Below are 12,119 nucleotides of genomic sequence, written 5' to 3'. Positions count from 1 at the left end.
TATGGCTAATTATAAGACTTCATGAAATATGCAAATGAGCTAATTATTAACTTGACACTGCTCAATGCTTCTCAGTACAATTGGATATTTATCAGATCAACATCTGTAGCAAGTTTCATCAAATTTAACGCTGTAATTTTGGAGTAATATCACTAATTACAAAGTTCATTAAATATGCAAATGAACCCTTAATTAACTTCACACAACTAAATGCTCTACACAACAATTAGATATCTGTCGGATCAGTATCTGCAGCAGATTTCATCACATTTGGTGCAGTTATTTTGGAGTTCTATCACTAATTACAAAACTTCATAAAATATGCAAATGACCTATTTGTTAACTTGACACTGCCAAATGCTTCTCAGTACAATTAGATATTTATCAAAACAATATCTGTACCCAATTTCACTGACTTGGGTGCCGTAATTTCAGAGTTATATACCTAATTACAAATTTCATTAAATATGCAAATGAATCCTTAATTAATTTCACACTACTAAATGCTTTACACTACAGTTAGATATCAATCTGATCAGTATCTGCAGCAGATTTCATCACATTTGGTGAAGTTATATTGGAGTTATATGACTAATTCCAAACCTTCATAAAATATGCAAATGAGCTATTTATTAACTTGACACTGCCTAATGCTTCTAAGTATAATTAGATATATATCAGATCAATATTTGTTGCAAGTATCATCAAGTTTGGTGCAGGAATTTCAGAGTTATGTCACTAATAACAAAAATTCATTAAATATGCAAATGAGAAGATAATTGACATGACACTCACAGTATCGTCATAATGTTCTGAGATTGTCATCTGTGAAAAGTTTCATGAAATTTGTGCAGTATTTCTTGATATATGTCTACACTGTCATTACCGTCTCCATAGGGAAACCATTGTACGGAAAAAAAATGATATTGCATAACTTCATTAATATGCAAGCCACACTAATCAAAATCTAACCAGTTCTTGCAAGTAGCATATGGTACCTGTGTATTAAATCTGACTTGAATCCGTTCAGGCGTTTTTGAGTTATCGTGTAAACAGACAGACAGACAGACACACACACACACGGACAGACAGACAGACATCGCTATGACATTAGCCCACGTGTTTACACACGTGAGCTAAAAATTAACACAATACATCCAACAAGTAAAATACATTACATTCTGTAACAATCCTAATCTAAATGAAAATATACATTCGCAGGAATAACAATATAAACATGTAAGCAAATCGTTTTTTAAACGTTATAAAAGTCGATTACTTGTTCTACATATAGTTACGATCATTTTTTAAATGTAATGAGGAATTCTTTAAAGTGACAACGTGCATTTCCAGAACACAATGGTATTAACTGACGTATTTATAGGTTTTATCAAGAGTATTGATTTTTTAAACAAGATGTTCCCCACGGTGCCTCTTCTGTACATCATTGAAAATGATCTCCTAAGAGCGTTTGTTAAGGAAGAAAAAGCAAACGAAATCGTGATAATCTTGTTAATGTTTCTCCATTCATCTCGAAAGCGTCCAAATAATTTAGTCAATAACATAAACCAGTGTGATATATGAAGAGTGGTATTCCTTTGCTTTAGAAACACTTCCTTAATCATTAGCCAATAGTTCATCCTACACGTCAAGGTATGTCGGAATTTAAACAATATTTATAAAATTCCAATATCACGGTGACAATGCAGTAAAACTATTTTTGACCTAAACCTGTATCACATGTTGCCGACGTAGTCATAATTGACGTTCAAGAAATCGATTATAAGCCATAATGCTTGACTCATATTCTTTAACTGAACAAATTGTGGGTATTGTTGCCTGCTCTTCTTTTGCATGTTAATATGAGCATATATTGTGATAGTATATGCCGTGCATTCATCGAAAAACATTTTGTCAGTAATAAAAACACGTGAATCAGCTAAGGCTGATGTCTGAATGTTCTTTCTCAATGTCATGAAAAGTATTAGCTATACTTTTCAACCATAGTACCGTTAAAAACATTGTCGCTTAATCATAGGGTTTCTCTGTTCACTCTATGAATTGTACGGACAAGTGTCGCATACATCACCAGGTCATAGGGTATGAATGTCATGCTTCTAGTCCTAGATGTCTTCTAGTACAACTCTCTCCTTTTCGGTATTCTTCCTGGTGTGTCCCTCTTCAAACGCTTGATTTATTGTCCCAGAACCGACCTTTACAGCAGTAACATCAAAACATTATATGTCATGTTTCTTTAACCATTATCCACCAGTGACATCGAAAACTAAATGACTGTTTTCACATTAAGTATTGGGAATCCGCATTAAATATTGTGGGGCGTTTTATCAAACAATTAGAGTGAGGAATGCAAAAGGGAGACTGAGTGGGTTAAAAATATACTCTAAATTATGAAATGATTTCGAACTGCTATGACATTGGTATTTGTTGTTTTGATAATATCTTTCGCAAAGACGTGTCTCTATATCAATTAATGTCGACGCACTAAAATAAAAATACAGCATGGCACATGATCCCGTTAACAAACTATTTACTGTCCTCTTTAATGTCAACACGTTTACCGACAGAAAGAAACTCTCTGAGCATTTAGAAATTTGGATAACCAACTTCCTGTCTATGGACGTACCTCAACAACGGCAATCTGTGGCCGTCGTAATCGAAGCTCAAGACGCCTTCGTCCTTCTTTAACCCTTTCGCTTAATACGTCCTTCTGAATCTTGAGTCTTTCAGAGTCTTCAAACTCAAAATCCTGCAACGCCTGTTTGTATTCTTCGTCTTTTTCAAAGTATCGAACTCTTAATACAATCAAAATCTGATGGTATAAAAAGTTATAAAAACTACTGTCCTGACCTCAATTAATCTAAGTATGCATCACTTTCGTCTTCAACTGCAGAATTATTTCAAGAACAACATAAATTGTGAATAGAAAAGTGCGATTGCAGATTTTGGAAGAGTGTGTAAATATGATCAGATTTTTTGTTTAAAAGATTGCTTGTCTTAAGCAGTAGTATACATATGACTAGCCATCTTCTCTCTACACATTTCAATTTGAATGGTTTGATATTTAGTTTGCCGAGGGCTATAATGTAAAAATCTATTTGACTTAGGCAGCCAAATTCATGTCAAGTAAACATTACTTAATGACACTAACCTCTTCATTCGTTGCGACATATCCAAGAAAAATGACAGAACCCTGTGAGAGAGGATAGAAAGTATTTAGCCATTTACAAAGAATATAATTTGGCCTGAGTTTGACCCATTCTTTAGACTTATTGCAAATTGAAATATAGAGTCATATAGAAAGAGTAATATTAGTAGGATGATTTCAACTTTAGTATAATTAATTTTCCACACCTCATCAGTAATATTCCACTCTCACCTGCTTATGGGTATACATTTCCCAGCTTATACGATATGCAAGAGCATGCAGTTCATATGGTGATTTTGTAGAGAGACATGGCCATCTCTCTTTCAAACTCTTAAATCAAGGTTACACCAGAGCAAGACTTGTCTCTACATTCAAACGCTTTTTTGGCAGGTATCGCAAGCTGGTAGATAAATACAATATCTCTCTTCGACAAATGATCACTGATGGCATCGGTGACATGGGCCTTAGTTAGTGACCACTACCTATCTGACTTACAGATTGATATATGGCGGGTGCCACATGTGGGGCAGGATGCGCTTACTATTTTCGAAACACCTGACATCACTTCTTGGTCTTTTGGCCAGAGGTCCATATATCTTTCTTTCATGAATTTGACTTTGTTTGTACCGTCTATTTACTGTCTGTTCTGTGCTGTTTTGTGTCTATGTTTACAACTATTGTCTTACAAATTTTGACCTAGTGTTATTGGATTATGGATTGGTATGATTGCGATTATTATATAGGGCTCAGCCCTTGGTGTCGCGCCAGGATTAAAACTGTTGTTTGTATTGATTCATGATTAGTAATCGTAAAGGATAAAATATAATTAATTATTATTTTATATATACGTTTGTACAACTATGACCGGTATACCATCTGATGAAAACAGTTCATGGACACGATGTCAGACCATATAGGTATAGAGTTTCTGTACTGTGTAAAAAAGTTAGACATAAATTTGCAATTTTTACCATGATAACAGCCCATTGTGTTAACCAAGGGACGTATTATGTCATCATTATCATTGCAATTGTAATCGCACTGCCCACCTTCCACTTGCAAGCTGAAAACTATAGCGTTCCGTCTAAACACTGGAAATTTTTGAATCTAGTAATTGACTCAGGGGGCGCTTATTTAAAATTCAATCCCAGCATTCTTTGCTTATGCCGCCGTTCATATGCACGACAGTTTTCTCCCTTTTTCTATTTTTATGCATGATATTAACGATATTTTGTATCAACGACAAGGTGGATAATAACACTTACTAGCTAATAAAAATGATACATTTTAAACATGGCATGTCATAAAACAATAATTTGCACGTTTCGTATTTGTTCATTTACGAGCACTCAAAAAAACATGGCGGCGCCCATGAAAGTAGGGTACACTTCCGGGGACCCGCATAGTATATTATAAATCTGCGAATGCGTAGTCAGTAAGCCGCTGGCGCGACTAATAAACGCTATCCGATGACACTGTGACAGTAATGTTCTCCATCTCCAGCTTGTGATTATACAGGTTCTATCACAAAGTGTGGTATTAAAAACTGCAAAACTTGTAGTATGCTCATCACTACAGAACAGTTCAGTAGTAGTTTGACAGGGAAGACTGAATTGCACAACCAAAAACGTAATCTATGGAATAGAGTGTTCATTGTGTGGGCTCATTTATGTTGGTGAAACAGGAAACAGCTTAAGATCTAGAATGAACGGACACCGCAGTGGAGTGAATCGATCTTTGGATGTGCAACTTTATAAGCATTTTAACCAGGACGACCACTCCACTTTGTCTATGCGTGTCCGTTTTCTTGAAAAAATATACCATCCAACCAACAGCCCCACACTTAGTTCACCATTCCGTAGACAGAGAGAATACCACTGGATTAGACAGTCAGGTACCGCAATGCTTTATGGTTGTAATGACAACATCAAAGATATAGACAATCTCTCAAGTCCTGGTTGTTCAGAAGTGAATGTGATGGGCCTATTTGAGTCTTCTGTCCGTAGAAGACGTAGTCACGGACATAGGCGTTATCATCGGCCTAAATTGGATACATCAGCTACCTCCAATTGCCATGACAAATTTCATGAACTGCTTCTTTTATTGAAGAAGCCTTTAGGTCTCCATCACATTTGTACTTCATTATTTGCTTTTTCCATCAAGGACTTGAGAAGGTTGCATGTCTATGCCTTGGGATTGTCTTTGACAGATCCAAACAAACAACCGTACAGACTGGTCAGTATTATTGCTGACATTGCACTATACAGACTATACAAGCCTGTTCGTGCTGAACCTATGACTTATGATCATAGTCATTTCATACATCTTCCATTTACTAACAAAGGAATTGATGCCATTAATATCAGCAATATACTTCACAACAAAAAGGTTACATCAACTATACCTGTATACTTTAAGAACCAGTCTGTACCTATTCTGTCATATCAATACACCAAGATAATCTCCAATAAAATATTCCATTACAATAAGGCATTGCGGCACTTCAAAATTGATGAATTCCTTCAAACACCAGCATCCTGTGACTGCTCTACATCTCCCTTCAAATATACTCCAGTTGGCCATGTCATCACTGTGATCTGAACTTGGTTGAACATCACCACCTTCGTAAGATATTATCTTGTGGACCCCAGTTCAGAGAACCTCGCAGGATCAACTGGAACCATAATTTAAGATCATTATGGACTCTGTTGAAGAATATGCCAGGAAATGGGCTAAAAGGGAGGATGTAGAGCTAGACACACTGTCAGAATGGTCAAATCTGTGAGGAAAAAGTGCGTGGCCGTATTGGTCGACTAAGATCACATGTTTGCAGAAGACCCTATTCTGTATTTAAAGATCCTGATGCTGTTTTAAAGATCCTGATGCTGTTAAGTGTTTGAATGATATCCATGACAAATATGTTGTCATCCCTGCTGATAAAGCTGCCAATAACATCGTATTTGTCTGTAAGAAGTATTATTTTGAATGTCTTATAGACGAACTTGGTGTAACTAAGACCTCCACCAACTCCACTTACAGACAATCAATGTTCAACAAATCTGAAATTTTGGCAAACCATAAGTCATTCATGGATAATTTTAATATTACAACAAAGGATGACCATAATAAGTTGCCTAGCTTATACTGGATACCAAAGCTCCACAAAACACCTTAAAAGCTAGGTTTATCGCAGGATCTTCAAAATGTTCAACAACAGAGTTATCGAAGATACTGACTTCTGTTCTTTGTACTGTTAAACGGGGACTTCAAGCATACTGTGATGTTGTCTTTTCTCGGAGTGGTATAAATCAAATGTGGATATTAAAAAATTCGAAGGAACTCTTGGAAAATTGAAATCAAGATCTGTTTCAAAAATAACATCTATTAAACTTTCGATTTTTCATATTGTATACCACAATACCACATGATAAATTGAAAGAACGCTTGAAAAACATTATCAAATAAGCATTTTTCTACAAAAATGGTTCACGCCGTTACAAATATGTGGTATTAGGGTATAATTCTACATATTTTGTTAAAAATATTACTTACGCTAAAGTGTTTTTATACCAAGAAAGACATTATAAGTATGCTTGATTTCCTCATTGACGACATATTTGTTGAATTTGGAGGAAACATTTTCCAACAGTGTATAGGAATTCCCATGGGCACTACCTGTGCTCCCTTACTTGCCGACTTATTTCTGTTCTCATACGAGGCTGAATTTATCCAGAACCTTATCAAGCAGAAAAAGGTCTCTGTAGCTCGTACTTTCAACCTTACATTTAGATACATAGACGATGTTATTTCATTGAATAACTCTGAATTCAGTAAATATCTCGCTGTGATTTATCCACCAGAATTGGAGATTAAGGTGCTATGCACCTCGAAAGTGAAAGACTTAAACTTTTGCTCAAACTTTCCTCAAAGAATATTTCAATCATTCTCTTTCAAAAGCAAAAATAAAAATTGGGGGTCACCGTGCAAATTTTGGTACTAGAGAAACAAATTACCCAAGATTTACCGATATTAGAAATTCAAAATGGCCGCCATCCCTGTGTTAACTCTATGGAGAAAAATAAAAATTTTCGAATTTCGAAAAACTAAGCCGGTGAAAAGTTTTCTTTCACCAAGAGCTTTAAAATGAACACCCACATGTGGTATATCAGAAGAGAATAGTAAAAGTTTGAGAGTCCGAATGTCTGTCCCCGAGGTGCGTTCTACCTTAAAGAAACTACAGAAACGGCCTCTTCTGCTTCATATCTGGACATTTTACTTGAATTTGACTCTAATGGTCACCTTTCTACAAGAGAGATGATTTCAACTTTAGTGTAATCAATTTTACACACCTCATCAGTAATATTCCACTCTCACCTGCTTATGAGGTATACATTTCCCAGCTTATTCGATATGCAAGAGCATGCAGTTCATATGGTGACTTTGTAGAGAGACATGGCAATCTCTCTTACAAACTGTTAAATCAAGGTTACACCAGAGCAAGACTTGTCTCTACATTCAAACGTTTTTGGCAGGTATCGCAAGCTGGTAGATTAATACAATATCTCTCTTCGACAAATGATCACTGATTGCATCGGTGACATGGGCCCTTAGTTAGTGACCACTACCTATCTGACTTACAGATTGATATATGGCGGGTGCCACATGTGTGGCAGGATGCGCATACTATTTTTGAAACACCTGACATCACTTCTTGGTCTTTTGGCCAGAGGTCCATATATCTTTCTTTCATGAATTTGACTTTGTTTGTGTACCGTCTATTTACTAACTGTTCTGTGCTGTTTTGTGTCTACGTTTACAACTATTGTCTTACAAATTTTGACCTAGTGTTATTGGATTATGGATTGGTATGATTGCGATTATTTTAAATAAAAGAGCATTAAAACGCAATATATTATCCTGAAATTAACTATCTGGAAGCATCTTACCCTAAGATTATTAAAACAGAAAAAGCAATTTTAATGTCTGTATAATCATCATTTGTTCTCTTTACCTTTCCCTCAGACGCACGACGATCCATTCGTCCAACAAACTGAGCATGCAAAAACATATACACGCATATACACACATGAAGAATGAATAGACACACATATGTACCCTCATGGAGATATAAACAAAGACATGCATGCATACATGCAAATAAATAGAAAGACAGTAATACTCCTAGTTCTACAGGTTAAAATTATTATAATGAAGAGATTCTCCTTGCTTGATAACTGGAAATAGAGCATAAATATTTTGGGTAACTGTAGACAAACGTTTCTGACTAACCTCCATGAAAATGAAAGATGCCAAGATATAGACAGAGTATACTGGTTCATCCGTCATCACCACCAGTATATTGACACAGCGGCAGGAGATCATGATAATATGAAGAATCAGTGATGTTTCGATCTTGTTGCTGAAGTAAAATGATGTGTGAAATATTTTACTTCAAAGAGTATAGGCAAATATGAATAACTTAGGAGATGAAAGGTTCCTGACAAATTGAATCATCTCAGCATACTTTGATTATCAAGAATGAAATCCGTAGAATTTAGGTTTAAAATAAGATAGATTTTTTAAAGAAAAGTTTGCGTTCGTACCATAATATCCTCTCCTCAGGTCCCTTGAAAACTTCGACCAATTCTGTCAACATATTGTAGTTGTAGCGATGGGCTAAAATGGTTACCTAAAATAACAAAACATGCCAACACACGCCTGTTAATCATTTGCTTACGAATGCGGTAGAACATCGTTGCAGCGAACGAGAGGAAAAATTACATGTGCTTCGACATCTTTTCTCTCTAAAGAAAGTTACAACAGCACTTTTAAGTCACCAAAAGTTAACTGTCGATTTCGTTGGAGTAGCGAACTTGCTAAATGCATGGACGAAACGAAACGAAAGGAACGATAAACGCCCTTTGATTGGCTAGACGCTGCAACGTTCGTTCTTTTCGTATACAATTCTTTGTTCTGATTGGATGAACGAAAACGACGAAAGATTTGCATATTCATTTTGTTTGCATGGAAGGGCGAGCTGTTGTTAATCAAAATGATAGCGCCTCGCTCTCATTATATATTCACCATGATGTAATTCCGCCGTCTTTGAAATACAAGGAATAAAACTAACCACGGGTTCATGAGACCACTGAGACTAACCGAAACACGTTGACACTTCGTTTGACGCGCTACACGAATTACACAATGCTTGAAAGGGGGGGGGGGGCCGACACCATATTATGGTGTAGATATTGGCAATTTGTATGATTGATGTGCGGATTTGTGCGACGACTTTCATGCTTTTACACACCGCAACACGTTGAAGTTCGTAAATTATGCAAAGAAAACAATGGGAGCCATAACGTAAACCGCGACTTAGCCGAAACCGCGACTTATTGAGGCGCGACTTAGCGAGGGTCCACTGGACTTTCATGACACGAGTTGAATGGAGGTCACGGCGAATGACCTCTGTTCAATCTACGTTCACTGTTATTCCTTGTATTTCAAAGACGGGAGTTATTACATGGTAAATATATATTAAGAGCGAGGCGCCAACATTTTGAGGGACGACAATAGCTCGTTCTTTCCAGACAATCAGTAAAAAGGTTCGAGAAAAAGAATGTGAACGAAAGGAACGAAAATTCTTTCGTCGTTTTCGTTCAGCCAATCAGAACAAAGGATTGCATACGAAAAGAACGAACATTGCAGCGTCTAGCCAATCATAGGGCGTGTATCGTTCCTTTCGTTTCGTTTCGTCCATGCATTTAGCAAGTTCGCTATTCGGACATTTTATGGCTTACTTCAGTGTCACGAAACACGTTCATATAAGAATGTATTTCTTTCTGTTGAGCATACAAAAATAAGATCCAATAATTGTTATTTTAAAGGGTTAAGTCTCGCCATAATTTGACGATTTTTTCGTTTGATTTGAGGCCTACACTCAAGTTCTGGTTGTCATTGAATTTGATTAAACAAATATTACAGGCACACACAAACTGAAGCTGATTTGAGTGGTTTAGAGACAGTTTTATTGTGTTATTTTGACAAAAAAATCTGTAGCAAAAATTTGAATGACACCATGACGTCTATAGATACAAGTAGTAGAGATCCAGCTGAAAATTGTCAACCGTTAAACAATTAACGTCTCGTTCCGATCCTCGGCTTACACAGGATGAGGGTCACGTTAGCACAAGTAGTTTTCTCGCCGCATTGTCCAAGATTGGCGTTATAAAAACCTTAAATCGAGTTTGGAATTTTGCTGCACAACTTTTAAAACGTTGTGTCACTGTCACAGGCACTGCCGCAGGGTTGTGCCAGCAAAACTTATCGTTCGGTCTCGCAGACAGCCACCCATAATCACTATGTGAACTTTCTTTAAGGATTAAGTTCTATGTCTCTTAACGTTATTTATTATAAAGTCACACGTATATGAGATGTAGTACTTGTAACTTTTTTTATCCATAATTACTTTCGTAAAGCGACAATATCGGCGTTCAGTTCATTGATGTAAACACGCCCATGATAATACCTCCCCTTGACTGAACTCGACATGGTTTTGGCGACCTTTCGTGGTTTTACTCCTGTTCTCGGTCTTGTCGATAGTTGATTGTGGTATAGACGAACGTTCTCTAGTGACAATGGTCGTACTAGTACGCAATTTCGATCACAGAATCGATGAAGTAGCTCGAGGAACGAAATTCTACCTGACATATACAGTAATGGGGAATCTATATTGAAGAATACGAAATACACACAGGAAAGGGGTCACCTTTTGTTATCAATTACTCACCCCTGCAACCAAAAGTGCCATCGCGTGACTGCAGACAGAGATTGCTGTATACTTGACAACCAAGCAACTGTTAACGAGAGGAAAATATGTAAATAAGAGTATAATGGAAATAATTGTCATATTGTTAAGAAGGATTTCTTTGCACGCTCTCAATATTATCTCTCTACATCCATAGATGTTTACTATTCAAAACGTCTACCAATAAACCTTTAAACTACTTAAGCATCCACCTGCATACCAGGCTAACCCCTGGGGTGTACCTTAACAGGAATTACCTGCACGCATACCTGTATACTTCGAATTACACAGCACAAACTATAAATTTTATTTCAATCGGAGGCGGGGGGGGGGGTTTAAAAATCTATATTTAGGCCAATCATGGTGAAAAAACTCATTGGGACCAAATTCACCACTGTTCACCACTGTCAACTGCGTCAGTCTCCTACCAAGCTACTTATCAGCACCACTTAATCATGTTACCTCTCAAACGCATGATTCAATGCCTAACTCATAAGCTACATACAAAGTCACCTGTCAATTTATATCCAGCAACCTCAATACAACAAATGTTATTCCCTTCTTTTGGAGTTACTTTTTACCAAGCTCACCTACTTCCCTTAGAATCAACAAATAGAACTTTATACGTACATGTTTAACCAACATTAAAATTAAACCCCCGCTAAGTTTGCAATCTATGGCAAAAGCTACCTATTACCACTAACACACATGCTAATGCGTACCTTTCAACTTACTTTCCCACATATTTTTCCCTCTTCAAATCGAACTATCTATTCAAATTTTTAATCAACCTTCCCACAAGCCCGCATACTAGATAGTACCCCTATCTTTATTATATATAAGTGCGAATGCTCAGCTACCAATAGCCATCATGGAATACAATAGATTATAGGGAGCAAAAAGATATCTGTTTTCGAACTTTGTAAATACCTTTGCTGTTTATCATCCACGGGAAACTGTTCTTTCCAATTAATGAAGACAACACAGGGTATAACCCAGCCACAGAAGGCGTAGACCAATCTGCAAGACAATGGAGCATTCTTTTATGTATTTTTTTGAAAAAGAAAATACGTTACCATGTTAAACTTTTGTATACACTTTGTTATAAACTCGCGTAGCTACTTGATCTACTAAAATGGAAGTACC

At 36.6% G+C, this 12,119-nt stretch overlaps 2 protein-coding genes across 2 annotated transcripts in view; both read right to left on the bottom strand.

Annotated features, from left to right (window-relative positions):
* Positions 1-864: 864 nt before the first annotated feature.
* LOC139143104 (uncharacterized) lies at positions 865-11,018 on the bottom strand. Its single transcript, XM_070713260.1, has 6 exons — positions 10,956-11,018; positions 8,770-8,855; positions 8,456-8,585; positions 3,170-3,211; positions 2,645-2,830; positions 865-2,213 (listed from the first exon to the last, which is right to left on the bottom strand). The coding sequence occupies exons 1-6, from the start codon at positions 10,974-10,976 to the stop codon at positions 2,124-2,126; spliced, it is 555 nt and encodes a 184-aa protein (XP_070569361.1). The 5' UTR covers positions 10,977-11,018; the 3' UTR covers positions 865-2,123.
* Positions 11,019-11,543: 525 nt separating this feature from the next.
* LOC139144471 (cadherin EGF LAG seven-pass G-type receptor 1-like) overlaps positions 11,544-12,119 on the bottom strand; it is a 33,066-nt gene continuing 32,490 nt past the window's right edge. Inside the window, exons 17-18 of the mRNA XM_070715170.1 lie at positions 11,904-11,993; positions 11,544-11,571 (exon numbers count right to left, since the gene is read on the bottom strand). Coding sequence (XP_070571271.1) covers positions 11,544-11,571; positions 11,904-11,993 — 118 coding nt within the window. The remainder of the gene's footprint in view (positions 11,572-11,903; positions 11,994-12,119) is intronic.

This window comes from Ptychodera flava, chromosome 11, assembly GCF_041260155.1.
Source record: "Ptychodera flava strain L36383 chromosome 11, AS_Pfla_20210202, whole genome shotgun sequence".
Lineage (NCBI taxonomy): Eukaryota > Metazoa > Hemichordata > Enteropneusta > Ptychoderidae > Ptychodera > Ptychodera flava.
The sequence above is the reverse complement of the archived record's forward strand: the minus strand, read 5'-3'. Positions and strand labels throughout refer to the sequence as shown.